The 13,859-nt window shown below is 41.9% G+C and overlaps 3 protein-coding genes across 3 annotated transcripts; 1 reads left to right on the forward strand and 2 right to left on the reverse strand.

Moving 5' to 3' along the window:
- Window positions 1-146: 146 nt before the first annotated feature.
- si:dkey-66i24.7 (uncharacterized) lies at window positions 147-2,806 on the reverse strand. The gene is made up of 2 exons (XM_004552464.6): window positions 2,472-2,806; window positions 147-1,898 (listed from the first exon to the last, which is right to left on the reverse strand). The coding sequence occupies exons 1-2, from the start codon at window positions 2,563-2,565 to the stop codon at window positions 1,294-1,296; spliced, it is 699 nt and encodes a 232-aa protein (XP_004552521.2). The 5' UTR covers window positions 2,566-2,806; the 3' UTR covers window positions 147-1,293.
- A 174-nt stretch (window positions 2,807-2,980) lies between these two features.
- armc5 (armadillo repeat containing 5) lies at window positions 2,981-10,642 on the forward strand. The gene is made up of 7 exons (XM_004552463.3): window positions 2,981-3,864; window positions 3,946-3,976; window positions 4,069-4,179; window positions 4,539-5,427; window positions 5,524-6,296; window positions 6,706-6,838; window positions 8,782-10,642. The coding sequence occupies exons 1-7, from the start codon at window positions 3,490-3,492 to the stop codon at window positions 10,160-10,162; spliced, it is 3,693 nt and encodes a 1,230-aa protein (XP_004552520.3). The 5' UTR covers window positions 2,981-3,489; the 3' UTR covers window positions 10,163-10,642.
- Window positions 10,643-12,060: 1,418 nt separating this feature from the next.
- cox6a2 (cytochrome c oxidase subunit 6A2) lies at window positions 12,061-13,403 on the reverse strand. Its single transcript, XM_024802247.2, has 4 exons — window positions 13,263-13,403; window positions 12,837-12,903; window positions 12,460-12,602; window positions 12,061-12,359 (listed from the first exon to the last, which is right to left on the reverse strand). The coding sequence occupies exons 2-4, from the start codon at window positions 12,901-12,903 to the stop codon at window positions 12,270-12,272; spliced, it is 300 nt and encodes a 99-aa protein (XP_024658015.1). The 5' UTR covers window positions 13,263-13,403; the 3' UTR covers window positions 12,061-12,269.
- Between the last annotated feature and the right edge of the window lie 456 nt (window positions 13,404-13,859).

The raw sequence follows: 13,859 nt of genomic DNA on the forward strand, positions 1-13,859 counted from the left end.
TATTAAGAGTCAAAAGAGGATCATCCAAGATGTGCTCATTAGGTAACAACTTGTCAAGCTCTTCACTAACCAGAAGGTGACACCAATGTTTATATATTTTTTTAATACACGCTGTAGTGTATGCAAGGCCGGGATGGTCCATTTGGTAAAGTAAATCTGTTGGGCATCTTTATTGGCCTTTAGACAATAATTCTGATGGCAAAAGAACCAAATGGGACAGGCGGGAAAAAAAAGGAATGGCACTGTGTGTAAAAATCTGGCAAGTCAAATATGTGGATCTACTGCGGTGACCCTTTGTGAATAAAGGAGCAGCTGAAAGAAGATTACTCTTAATCCTTGACAAAGTTAGTTATAAGTAAATTCTTCTCTGTGTTCAAATCAGGCACCTGGTAGACAGGAAGACCTAAAAAAGAGCCTAAATTTAAAGTTTAGAAACCACAATAGCATGAAATGTGTTCTGTCATGAAAGTATCGTCACATTATATGTCGCAAAGCGCTGTCCCATTTCTACTTTCCTCAGTTAGAGCCCTTGCAGTCTCACACACTCAGTCACCTATGAGGTGTTTAGGTCTTCTCCCCCTGCATATTTCACCTCTAGCTTGAGCAAGTTGTCATATTAGAGTAGTAATAAGAAGATGCACGGGGGTAACTTCCAGTATTTTTTGTACCATTCTCTAAGGTAATAGACAGCCAGAGCCTGTTTCTGTGCTAATGCTCACACTGCATTATTGCTACTTATGCTAATAATTTGTTTTAAAACTAAATAACTATATGTGCTGGAAAGATTTGCAGGAAGCTTTCAGCATAAAAAACACACAACAGAGACAGAGTTATAAACAAAGAGTATCTTATTAATACTTTAACATTTATACCAGTATCTTCATTAATCCCATTACTGAAATCTGTATTGTATTTGACTGCTTTTGGCCCGGCAATGGTTACTTTATTTACGTACAGTTTATTTTCGTACAGTTCTTTAACAGATGGGGGTGGATTCCCCATTTGTGTGTACTCTTCAACTTCATCCAAGTTTTCTATTTTGGTATAAAAATAAAAGATTCTTACATTATTTTGAGCACCAGGAGGAAAAAAGAGACAGGTTTAAAGAGAACTGTAATCTGCCTGCTGTGTTAAAGGTGAGTCTGGCCTCATACTGTACACCTGCTAATCCAAGCTACTCTGTAAACTGTAACGGTAAAAATGTGAAAAAGTCTACAAACATTAGACATTGCAAACGAGCTGTTCTTCTCATGCAGTGTTGGAAGGTCTTGGTAATTTCGCGTTTCCTCTCTCCTAATGTCCATCCTTTGAAGTCTGTGTGCCGTTCTTCTGAGCCAGGCTGGAGATGGCTTGGGCCAGGTTGTTGATGGCCTCAATTTTTCGCTCCTCCAGTGCTTTCTGCTGCGCCCACATGTTCATCTTCCTCTCCTGCAGCTCCATGTACAGCTGCAGGACATCCTGCGGAGGCCTGGTGAGGCAGGGAGCAGCTGTTGCAGGAGGCGTAGGGAGGATAGGGGTAAACCTCTTGCTCGCTATAGCTTTTCCTACTTTGGTCCCGCTGAGTTTGGCCCTGCGCTGGGCTTCGATCTCCTCCCTGCTCTTACCCAGGACTTCGTGCATAGCTTTAAAGAACTCCCAGTGGACGCTGGTCACTCCCAACCTCTTGGCCCTCTCTGCGTTTTTTCTGTATGTGGCCAGCATGTTTCTCCACTTGAGATCACATTCATACGCCTTCACAGTGACATCAGTGACCTCTGACTCCCTCAATTTGGCATTGACCTTCTCTGCAACCATTTCCCAGAGTTTCTTTTTCTTGCACACTGGCTGGTCAAAGGCCTGATCCATTTCAAGCCGGGTATTGACTAGATGCCATGTAGCCTGAACTGTCCAGATAAATTCTAGGAGTGAAAAAAGGTAGATGATCAGATCGACTGCTTTTTTTTGGAGTTATTAAAGACAATGCCTTGGTCTACAGTACAGTTTTTCTTAAAATGCTGAACATCATGAGTACAACTACAACTGCAATACAACTACAATTAAGTTTTTCTGCGTTATGGTATACTGCACTATATTTTGGATGCATATCTTGTTCTTGATCTATATTTTAAAGCTATAGTCACATATTAAGTTTAAAAATATAAATAAAACTATTCCAATAATAATACTAATAAAACCAACCATAAAATAATGTACCGGTATATGATTTTGTATTAAGTACTACATCAAGTACTTTTATTGTAGGTACTTTGTATGCTTAACTTTTACTTAACTGAAAGGGTGTGTAAATGCATATTTAGCTACATTGCAAAGCAGTTTTTATTGAATACAAATTTTGTGCAGTGCTACTTTTAATGCAATAAACCAGGTTGTTGTTGTTCTTGCCCCCCCCCCCCCCCCCATTCTCATTCTCCACCCCACCCCATACAAAAAAAGAAAAAAAAATCCTGGAAACGTTCCTGCTGAGTACTAACCTGCTTTTGTTTTATCCGTATCCACACTGGACACGACCGTTTCCTTTCCTTCCACTTCGGAGTTTTGAATCACAATTGTCTCGATTACCTCCATCTTATTAAAAGCACAACCATTACAGTTAAAGTTGTTTTTTTTAATTTACTAGCGGTGTATCTATCGCGGAATTTAACAACATCCAAGAGTCACCGATGCCCTCTCTCGCGTCGAGAAAGACGATGACTATAACAACGTCGCTTGGTAGCTTGGAAATTGTAGTTCATTTTGGTTATTACGCCTATTCTTTTTAGTATTCTGGACTAGCGGATGAACTACAATCCCTAAACTCTTTGACTCTTTTAACGTAGGTTACGATTTGTCGCGATCATGGGGGGTGTAGTTTTTCAAAAGGATGGTTCGCATAAGAGGAACTGGGCGCTATCAAATTCGAACTACACGTCCCAGAGTATTTTTAACCGACCCACCTCTTCACTCCCTGCTCCCTCCCTCGGCCGACCCTGTTTTGTTGTTTGGCTAAAGATGGCGTTAGCGGCTAACCCACTCGATTGCAGTTTGTTTCACAAAAATTATTCGGCCAGTGGTAACAAAACATTGATAAAATAGAGATTTAATTCGTCATTTTGTGTGTAAAAAATATATTACACCGAGAAAATACACGTCCACTTGGTCGATTAACGTTTGCTTGGCCTTCTTACGATATAGGCCAGTTTTAAAGGGAGCGGACCGAAGCCGTCGGAACTCCATATCCCGTCGGGGAGTGCGGCGTCAGGCGGTAACACTTTCCTTTTTCATGCTGGTATCTGTAGTTCTTACCACACAAGTCTCTTTTTTCCGGAAACTTTAAAGACAATGAACTAAACCAAGAGTTGAGTATATCTAAGTGGAAAGGACATGGTATATAATTTCTCGGTGTTTTACTGGAAACGTCCAGTGATGCCTCGCGGCGCCTGTGATATTTGTTTTAATTGAGGAGGACAAATTAAAAATAAGTACACCTGTTACCTGGAAATCCGGGGGGCCATGGCTGCAGAATGTGACAGAAAAAACCCGAGAACACCTTCCAGGGAAGGACAACCATCACCAGAGTCTTCTTTGACCTGGTGCTTGACTCACATCTCCAAATCTGGATCGGGGTCTGAGCGTCAGGGACAGTCAGGCTCAGGCGGTGCCAGAGAAACGGACAAGAGGTCCAAAGTCTCCCAGTGGCGAGCGCTTGTTGCTATTAGGACGCAGCACATCAAGGGCGGCAAGGCTGGCATTGCCAGATTCAGAGGTCAGGGTGGTCTCCGGCACCTGTTGGATCTGATTAAACACCCAGAGTGCTCGAGGAAAACTCTGGATCTCGCTCTTAGCATCCTGGGCAACTGCTGCACTGAGCTGGAGACACGAATAGAGGTGAGACAAGAAATAATAGATGAGTTTGTTTATTAAAGTCACTAACTTTTAAAATGTTTTCCTACTTTCCTACAATATCAGGTGCGTAAACTTGATGGGATAAATATTGTAGGTAAGTGGTGATTTATTGTTATACTATATATTATACTTTTTAAATTTAAGCAATCTTTATCATAACTTATATCTGAAAAATGCCTGTTGTAGTGGACATCCTTAAGAAAAATGTGTCACTGGAAACAGTCCTGAACCGAGCAGCCCGCGCTTTAGGGAACTTGGCCATGGATCCAGAAAGCTCTGCACTCATCCACTCTGCAGGTATGTCTGACCTGCTTCTGTGTGTCACATCCACCTTTGTAGCTGACAGCATTTAAAATGAGCTTGAAAGCTTCCAAATGGGCTTTTTTAGTTGTAGATATATTAAAATAATAATAATAATAAGTGCTGTAACAGACAGGCAAAAGTAGAGTGCTCAAAGGGCAGATTTAAAGTCGATCATTAAGGTCAAACAGGGGAAAGAAGACAAACAAAAAAACTGAAAGCTGATAACCAGACAGTACAAAGATATCACATGTAATGCCATCACATAAAAGCAAGTCTATCAAAATGTGTTTTCTTTGACCTGTGAATCTATATAATTTCTCCTCTGATTATAAATCGTTCTTATTATCACACAGGTGGTGTTCCTCTTCTCCTTCTCTGCGTGTCTCTTTCATCTGCACCGTCCTCCCCCACAGCTGCTCCACCCAAAGATGCCTGTCCCAAACTTGAGTGTGCTCAGTCTGCTACTCGAGCCCTTCTCTACCTCTGTGATACGCCTTCTAATCGCCTTTCATTGCTCACCCAAGGGACCCTATCTGCGCTCACCCCTCTTATTGCACCAGAGTATCCCCAGGGGTTGAGGCGAGCAGCTCTCAGGACTCTCCATGAGCTCACCCGGGGCTGTGGTGTTGAATGTGCCAGGGAGGTGTCTCGTTCCGGGGTCCTCGCTCAGCTGGGTGTCATGGTGACAGGAGAGTCTGGTAAACCCTTTGAAGAGTTGGCACTGAAAACATTAGCCAATATGTGCTCTCAGGGTTGCCTACGCCCTCTCGTGGGGTCACTGGGAGTCATCCAGAAGTTCACAGAGGAGGTTAAAAGGGACCCACTGAAGTCAGGACTCTTCCTCAAGGCTCTGTGCTTGTGCTGCAAAGAGGCCGTGAACCGGGCCAAGGTGAAAGAGAGCGGCGGACTGGAGGTACTGATTGGCTTTTTGTCGGCTCATCAGAGTCATCCTCTTTCCCGTCTCGCTCTTATGGCCTGTGTAGACTTTGTTTTTGATGAATCTGCCATGGAGCAGCTGCAGGAGTTGGGGCTGGTTCCTCTTCTTGTTGCACGGCTAGTTGAGCTCACCAGAGGAGAGGAGCCATTGACTGAGAAGATGGACGTGAGCCTCTCCTCTAGTACGTCTCCCACCGAGCTCCTGTCTTCATTATGTTTTGATTCCTTTGATTTTCCTCCTCCCGAGGGACACAAAAAGGAAGAATCTGGTAGGGAGCAGGGCTCATCCAGCTTTTTAAGTCTCAGGTATGGAAAAAGGAAATTTATTTTTTAAAATTTAGTTTTCCCAATCCACTGTTTTCTTCTGTTTGATATTGTTTACAATTTCATTCCTTTCTCCAGGTCCTGGTTGGTGTCTGAGGGTTTGATAGCTTCTGAAGGGGACCTTCTAGATTCTTCTAATGTTGATGGAGAATGGGGGAGTCTTCAGATCCCGCCATCTTCATCACCTCAAACCCCTTCCTCAAACCCATATTCTAGTTCCTCTCTTAAAAACTCTTCTTCACCCAACTCAGCTATTTCTTCTGCTTCTAAAAAAGCACCTCACTCTTCGCCTTTGTCTTCATCATCATCAAAAGTCACCAATCTGCCTCCCTCCAATACGCTCTCACCACAAACCCAGCCTAGTTCCTCCACCATCTCCTCTCCCACTAAAACAAGCCAAACCCCCGTTTCTCCATCCAAGTTTTCATCCCCACTCAGACGCAGGCCGCGGGCTCAATCAACAACGTCTTTGACTAAAGTCACACTTGAGACTCCTCCATCTGTGCCTCGCGCATTAGCTTTCCATCACCCTTACCACCCCGAACCCTGGACGCCAGAGTCACCCATCCTGCTGCTGCTGTCGCGCTTCTCCCACGCCACCGATCCAAGTGCTGCTCTGGTCAGCTCAGGCGTCATGTCCGGCTTGCTCTTTTACCTTACCCAGCGTGAGGATCCCAGCAGCAAGTGCTTCCGCATGCTTTGCCGGCTGAGCTGCAACCCGAACTGTTTGCAGTCGCTTCTCCGAACGGGTTCTGTAGCGCTCATTCGCCACCATCTCTGCCAGAGAGAAGAAGGATTTGAAGGAGGAGACAGGCAGACGGACAGAGTGAAAGCCAAAGTTAAACAGCTTGGTGAGATGAACACAGTCATGTTAAAATAAGTGAAACCTTATACAAGATTTAAATAATGCACACATAAGTAATTAAATATGCTCACAGGGTAGAGGTGCAGTGTTAGTCTTTTACATTTAAAATCTGCTTATTTTGCTTTATTGGAATCATTTTTATTTGAACTGAGAAAGCCAGGCTACAAGTGAAATGACTCCTAACAAGTAACCCTGAACTTTACACGGATACACTGAAAATTCAACTAATTCAATTGCTGCTTGGTCACATTTGGTTAACTACAGGGACGATATTGATTCGCTGTTGATCAGAATTTATCTCAGGAACCGTCTTTTGTTCGATCAAATATAATATCTGGTCTTTTTGTTTTTTTATGTAAGACTAAAGAGTTTATAATTGTGTGCTGACTTTGCAGGTGTGGCCCTTCTGAATAACCTGCGTGTCCAGTGTGAGTCTGGATTTGGCTCTGGGGTTCTTGCACATGTGATGCTGTCTGGCTCTGACTCAGATAAGCTGAACTGTGCACTGTCTCTGCCATTAATCAGCAGGTAATTATTGGATGTATACTGACAATGTATTCATAAAAAAATACTAAATGTATAACAGTAGGGCTGCAAGGATTTATTGAGTATTTCGAAAAATTCAGTTCTAAAAAGTTCTCGGCACACATTCTTTGCTTCGACACTTCGTTTAAGGCACGGCCCTGTAGCGGAACATTGTCACCATGGAAACGTGAGCGCTTCTCCCAGACTTGTGACTTAAAAAACAGACGTGCAATACAAACATATTTAGGAGCAGCATGTGAAAAAAAAAAAACAACTCAGCTCCCAATTTTAAACAAAAACACAGATGACCCAACAGCAGCAGTGATCATGCTACCACAGTTTAATGGGGAGGTGGAGTCTGTTTACATCCCGCGAAGAGCAAAGAGGCGGCGTCATTACGCGACGGTGAGCTCAGGTTGATTGAAAGAAAACGTGTTTCTCGTGTCCAAAACAGCAGGCTCTTCATCAAACCAACTCATCAACAAACTGTGATATGAAGAAAAACTATCTTTGTAGCTGCTCCATTCACCGCCATTTGTTTTACACAGAGAAAAATCTGCAGCAAGCCTCCAGGAGTTGTATTAAAATATGCCGATGAACTGGTAACTTAGTCTGATACCAGACTAGTTAGATTATACAGCTCGCTGACGGCTGACGGCAGCTGTCCTTTTTTACATGGATGCGAACAGGGGTGAGTCTAAACGGGGGCATGGTGTGCACTAGACCATTTATTTCAAAGCTTATGTTACATTGTTCAGATTCAAAGTGAAATAATCTGAAATACTGTCTCAATTAAATTGCGTTAATATTTAAAAATATACAAATGAAAGCTTTTTTTTCACAAGCCAAAAAAAATGTACATGGGCCAGTAAAACTCTGAGCCACTGACCCGAGGGATCTTAGGTTGGATGGTGAATGTTAATGTTCATTATCTACACCATCATAACCTCTTGTGTTCAGCAACACAAAAGCTTTGCATCAATGCACGGGGCAAACTTCAAAATATTCAGATATGCTTGCTTCTCTTCGTTGCAGCCACTACATTTTCCTTTTTCCTTACAGACGCAAACTCAGTCATTCACTTGCACACTTTAACACATAAAAACACATGTAGAAAAACTCAAAAAGCCTTCTAAGAAGACAGTAAAGATTCATGTTTTATGCCTTAGTTTATTTTGCATATTCATCTTATTTTATTTGACTATACTTGAGAGTATTTTTTAAAATATATTTTTGCATTTAAGACAATTTTTTAAATTTAAAACGTAAATAAAAAAGGGTTTGTTTTGTTGACGGATAAGACAAAAAACACGGGAACACAATGAGCAGTTTGTTTTAAAAAAAACCTGTATTTTGTTTTCCGCATTACTCATTAATAAGACAAAAATATTTCTACTACTCGATTAATCGATGGAATAATTGATAAATTAATCAATTAGTAAAATAATCGATAGCTGCAGCCCCACATAACAGTAATCTGTGATGAATTTTGAAGTAGACCAAATATAGTGGATTCTATTCTACTTGCATTATATTTCTGAAATATGGAAATCTTCTATCTGAAACAAGCTGTTGTAGTTCTTCAACCTTTACACCAAATATCCTCAGACTGCCTGTTTCTTGTAAACAGAAGGCTTGAACAGCAGGCAGGCGGGGCTTCTGTTCTCTTACCTGCGTGCCTGAAACAACTATATTAGAAACTGCCAGACATCCTGACATCTTGTAGATCAGATAAAGAAAAGCCTGAAAATAAGCTTACTGTAGTGTGAGGTTTTTGTCTCAGGGATTACTTGTACATATGCTGACCTTATTATTTGAAACAATTTCCTTCTTGAATAGGAGTATCCATCATTGTAACAGTGTGTATATGAGAGGGAACAAAGAAGGTCAGAATAGACAATAAACACTCACTATTAATGTTTTTACCTTTTCTTTTTCTCGTACAGCAACAAGTCACTGCTGAAGAAACTTCTTCTGGACAGCGGCGGGCTGCTCTTGGCCCTGCGGCCCCTCAGCTGTGACGACGATGATGGTGCGGACGAAGACCACCCTGCTGAATGTGAAAGACTGCTTTCTGACTTTTTGAATTCTCCACATTCAGGCGTGACCTCACATCTCCACTCGCTGTACTTCTCTCTCCTGATTGGATGCCTGTCTGCTCTCACAGGTACCATTAAAACCGAGCTCGACAAAAAACATTCAATTTCAGTTATAAGACAGTCGATCAGTAGCCTTGGTCATTTTTCTCCGCCTCCCTCTAAAAAAGCTCGGCTAGCAGACACATGCCCTTACAGCATCTCTAACTTTGATCTGTTCTTGCTGCTGGATGATGGGACCCAGGTCCCAGCCTGCAGGGAGGCTGTAGCTGGGGTTGAGGGCACAGGTGGGGTTGGCTCTGAGTATTTCAGGGCCCTGTTGAGAGGTGGATTTGGAGAAGCTCAGGGCAATTCAAAAGAAGCTATCCCCATTAAAGATGTCAGCAGAGGTGCATTATTACCAGTGCTACATTATCTGCATGGATGTCGCTTTACTAAGGGTGAAGAAACAATTAAGGAAAGGGAGGAAGGAAGGAAGAGTGGACAGTGCCAGATTTTGGACAAATTGGTGCTCGATGGTCTGAGTCTCTATGAAAGCGAGACAGAGGAGCGCTCGGAAGGAAATGTGGATTTCCAGAAAACTCCGTTATGTGAGATGATGATTGGAGGTTGCAGGTTTTTGGTAAGTGAGCTACAGAGAGACTTAGAGGACCTGTGTGTGTCGTTTCTCCTGTCCTGCTGTCCGAAAGCCGCTAATCGGACTACAACAGAGGCCAACGCTGAAAAGGATGCATCCAAAATGGACCACGAGTGCCCCGAGTCTGCTGAGGAAAGCCTGGCCAATCGAACGTCAGAGCTAGAGCTGACAGGATTTAAGATGCAAACTGAAAAAACAAAGAAACCAAATTCCCTGCAACAGACAGACGGTAAGAAAACAGTGGACAAATCAGTCAGTTCAGAAGAGCTGACTTTAAGACCAAAGAGCTTGATTAAAGATTCAGAGCAGCTTCCTAAATCTGCGGCTCAGGGCTCTCGCTCCTCGGAAACATTTGCTGAAGGTGGTGTTCTGGCTGCTCTGCTGCCCCAGTTGTACTGGTTTTCCCAGCGGTACAGCTACCCAGCACTGGGCCGGGCTTGCCTGTCCTTGCTGCTGGGCTGTCAGGACTGTCCTCGGCCCTTCCTGTCCTCCTCCATTGCTGGGGACTGCCTTCGCAGACTGGCCAGAGAAGCTGACTGTGCAGAGACTCTCAAACAAGATCTGTTAAGTTTGGTCTCCGTAGCTTTGACCTGAGCAAGGATCGAAATACTGATTGATCACATAATTTAAAGGGGCACAGCGTGAGTTTAAGTGTCTAGAGTTTCCATTGTCATACGTTTAGGAAGCACATGGATTATGTGGTTTACAGCAGCATGGTTACCTTAAAAAATGCTGCTCCAGCACTTACAGAAGGAACTGCTGATTTATGTTGATTTATTTTGATCATTTTGAAGAATACATTTCTGTTTAGCTTGGATGTAAATGTAGCACGTCCCAGCATGATGTACATCTACTATAATTTACTGTTGGTGATATTTTATTTTATTTTATTTTTTTTTTAACCGGGGAAACGTTAAAGCAGATGTCTGTCATGCATTTGATAAAAATAGCTAAAATTATGAGGTTGGTCTGAGAGCCAGTTGTTGGAGATGAAGTGGAATAGCAGATAAGCAACGTATATACATTTCAAATGGCTCATAAATTTATGCCAGTAAATATATTGGTGGAACATCACTTTGGTCTCAGTTTCTTCTTGTGGGAGGGTGTGCGTACACAAAAAAGGGAAAACCTAAAGCCTTGAAAGTTAATTGAGTTTTGGTTAACTTGGATAACTAGCAGTAGAGAAAGTCAAGCTCTCCAGATGACTCTGGTGTTTTCAGGGTTTCTGCTACTGCATTACAAAGTTTCTGGGGTTAAAGATTTTTTTTATGGGTAAAAGAAGCAGGCAAGTACCTGTTCAGCTTTTTTTTTTTTTTTTTGGACTGCACGTAACAGTTAACAAAAGCATTCAATGCTCTCACATAGATATAGGTATACAGTACTTTCTTTTCATGTTTGAGGTGGGTGATTAACCTCCCACTGTCTTTGTTTCCTTCCAGTCCAACATTTGTTTTCCCCCTGAAAAATTATTCTGGTTTTTCAAAAAGTGGTTTCTACTAATCAAATTATCTACCTGGCAACACAAGGAATTATACAAAATTTTGTAGTGCAATTTTTTGTCAGTGGAGTGGGAATCTGAGGACCTGCAGGCAATCAGGATATTTGGTTCTGACCAAAAGTTCTCATTATTCAGAATCATATACATTATATTAATTGATCATAACCATTAATTCGTGAATGTGTAGATCAGCTGGAGAAGATTTTATTTCTACTGCTGGATAGCTTTATCAATAAGCCAACATAAAATAATTTCTAGTTTAAAATCTCCCCAAGTAAGCTTTAAAATTGATGCTATTTTGCATTTATAATATAATGTAGTAGAAAGCTGTGTAACAGAGGAATAAAACACAAATACATTAAGATTGTACTAGAGTAAATGCATTAGGTTAGGTGGTGGTGTTGGGCATCGTAACATTGCTCCAGTCCAATGGAAGTCCAGCCATACGTGCATTTCAGAGGCAGCCCTGCTGTTACATTTATCACTACAGTATAATTGTGCAGCGCTGCAGACAGAACAGCTGGAGAGAGGGGGGTGACACCGGAGAGTTAACCCACCTCAATTAGGCTAGTAAATGTCAAGTTAACCTAACTGTTGTGACCAGGCTCACGGAAACTCAGCATTCTGTGTCTTTAAAAACTGGTCATGCATAAAAGTTTTCAGTCGGGGAAACAGTTGCCAAAAATTTTATGTGGGCTTGAGTTGGCGTGAAGCAACGTGCCAGTGCAGTCGTCTGGATAGTTTGTGGAAAACAATGCACCTTTATGACACGGTGGAATCTGCCACCGAGTCAGGTCACTTATGATACTTGATGCTACTTATTGTTTAACAATAGGAAAAAACTGATGTTTGATAGAATAATAGTTTTATATTTAAAGCCTGATATATGTTGGATTTTAATCTTTCTAAATTTGGCACCCCTCATGGAAAAACTCAGTGCAATCTGCAATCACATCGGTCTAAAATGTAAATACACTTTCATCACAGCACCACACACAGACACATATTTTGTGTATTGATTAAATTAAAATGAGCACTTCTCCAATTTAAAAAATGAACTGGCACTCATGGTAATACAGCACAAAGTGGTTTTATTCCTGGCTGTCTACTTGGCCCCTCAGCCGTTTTAATTAAACCAAGTAGACTGCAGACCGGAGTTTGAAGCATGCAGCAGGATAGAGCCGAGAAACTGAGCCGATCCTTTCAGTGATGGGAGCTCTCGTAGCCGTCAGGCAGAGGGTTGGTGTGCGGGTTGTGGAACAGACTGTGGTTTCCATCTCCCCAGGGAAATTTCTGGAAGGGGACATATAGTATTTTGGAGAAAATGATATTGAAAGAGTGAGCATTTATAGTTAGAAATGGTTGTTAATTAATACATTAACCAGAGACTCACCTTGGTGCGGATACGCAGGTGAGAATATGGCACAAATTCGAGCTGTTCATGTGAGTGCGCCTGGGCCTTCATGTAAGCATTGGCTATGCAGACACTAACCCCAGGAAAGGCCAAGACGATGGTCAGTATCTTCCAGGTCTTTGCTGTCCGAAACAACAGAAATACACAAGTGAAGCACTTGTTAAAGCACGAGGAATAAATCACAGGACCTGCCTCACTATTGGTCAGTTTGTGATTATTTGCCAGAGCAAGGATAGCTGTCGGCTCTGCAGACATTTCAGTTAATGTTCAACTAAAAAGTAAATGTGCCTTAGTTTTGATCTCTAATGGGGAGGCTTTGAACCATTATGGTATTTAGTTATAAAGGACAGGCTGACCTCCTCCTTCATTGCCTGAATGTGACGCAGCAGCAAGCACCCGGCGAGCGGCTAAGGCGGCCGACATCTGAACAGGTGGAATGAGAGAAAACAAAGTTTAATAGCAGCTGTAGATATAAATAATGCACTTTTTACACCAGAGTGCACGTAGAAACAGACAGAATCTGACTATTGGAATTTTATGTGCAATATAAAAAGTAAAATGAAGCAACATTTAATTATTTTAATTTTAAGAAGAAATTAAAGATCAGCTGAAAAGAACATGCAGTGATAAGGTTATTTAAACCACGTGTGTCATGTGCTTTAGTACCAAACAAAGTAGCTACAAAGCACGTTTGAGCAAAGGCCTACCACTGCTGGTGTATGTCCAGAATTTTGACAGCCCCTTTTTCAGTTAAAATACAGTAAAATCTGGTAAAAACTTACTGTTCCTCAGGTAGATGGTGCTCAGTATTCGTTATTGTCCTCTTATTTTTATATCAAACCAGTTCTTTCTCCTCCCCGTTTGTCCTTCAGTCTGTCCTAAGCTGAACTCTTTGTCAGACTCCTCCCCATTTCAGCCTGACGCCGGGCCAAGAAACATTTATATTTGGTCAAGTGCAAAGGCGGGCTGATATACATGACGAAGGGGATAGGAAGGAGGTGCTGCAGAGCACATTCAGCCTGCATGAGAAGGGCTCAGAGTTTTTAGATATAAACAGTGTGTTTGCTTTCATATGTAGTTTCATCCGGAGCATAGCGGTGAAAGTGAGAGAGACACTGGTTCATCTGTGGGTCGAAGGTTCAAAGTAGTCTGGAGTTTATTTACACTTAGCATTATATTCACATCAGTTTACATCAGCAGTTTACATACATCGTGCACATGCATGCACTGGTGATTTGGGGGTTTTAATGATCAGTTGACATCTGCAGACATCTTTAAAAATAGGACTCGAGTGCACACATTTTAATTTATCTGTGTATTTACAGTGCTGTGAAAAAGTATTTGCCCCTTTCCTGATTTCTTTAAAAAAGTGGTTTTAA

This window comes from Maylandia zebra, linkage group LG4 (assembly GCF_041146795.1).
Source record: "Maylandia zebra isolate NMK-2024a linkage group LG4, Mzebra_GT3a, whole genome shotgun sequence".
Classification (NCBI taxonomy): domain Eukaryota; kingdom Metazoa; phylum Chordata; class Actinopteri; order Cichliformes; family Cichlidae; genus Maylandia; species Maylandia zebra.

What these genes read in the sequence shown, in the direction of transcription:
- si:dkey-66i24.7 (XM_004552464.6), bottom strand. Translation starts at nt 2,565, where the DNA reads ATGGAGGTAATCGAGACAATTGTGATTCAAAACTCCGAAGTGGAAGGA. An exon ending in TACGGATAAAACAAAAGCAG is followed by an intron (nt 1,899 to 2,471) that starts GTTAGTACTCAG and finishes TTTCACTCCTAG; the next exon opens with AATTTATCTGGACAGTTCAG.
- cox6a2 (XM_024802247.2), bottom strand. Translation starts at nt 12,903, where the DNA reads ATGTCGGCCGCCTTAGCCGCTCGCCGGGTGCTTGCTGCTGCGTCACAT. An exon ending in TTCAGGCAATGAAGGAGGAG is followed by an intron (nt 12,603 to 12,836) that starts GTCAGCCTGTCC and finishes TGTTTCGGACAG; the next exon opens with CAAAGACCTGGAAGATACTG. An exon ending in ACCTGCGTATCCGCACCAAG is followed by an intron (nt 12,360 to 12,459) that starts GTGAGTCTCTGG and finishes GTCCCCTTCCAG; the next exon opens with AAATTTCCCTGGGGAGATGG.
- armc5 (XM_004552463.3), top strand. Translation starts at nt 3,490, where the DNA reads ATGGCTGCAGAATGTGACAGAAAAAACCCGAGAACACCTTCCAGGGAA. An exon ending in TGCACTCATCCACTCTGCAG is followed by an intron (nt 4,180 to 4,538) that starts GTATGTCTGACC and finishes ATTATCACACAG; the next exon opens with GTGGTGTTCCTCTTCTCCTT. An exon ending in TCTCTGCCATTAATCAGCAG is followed by an intron (nt 6,839 to 8,781) that starts GTAATTATTGGA and finishes TTTCTCGTACAG; the next exon opens with CAACAAGTCACTGCTGAAGA.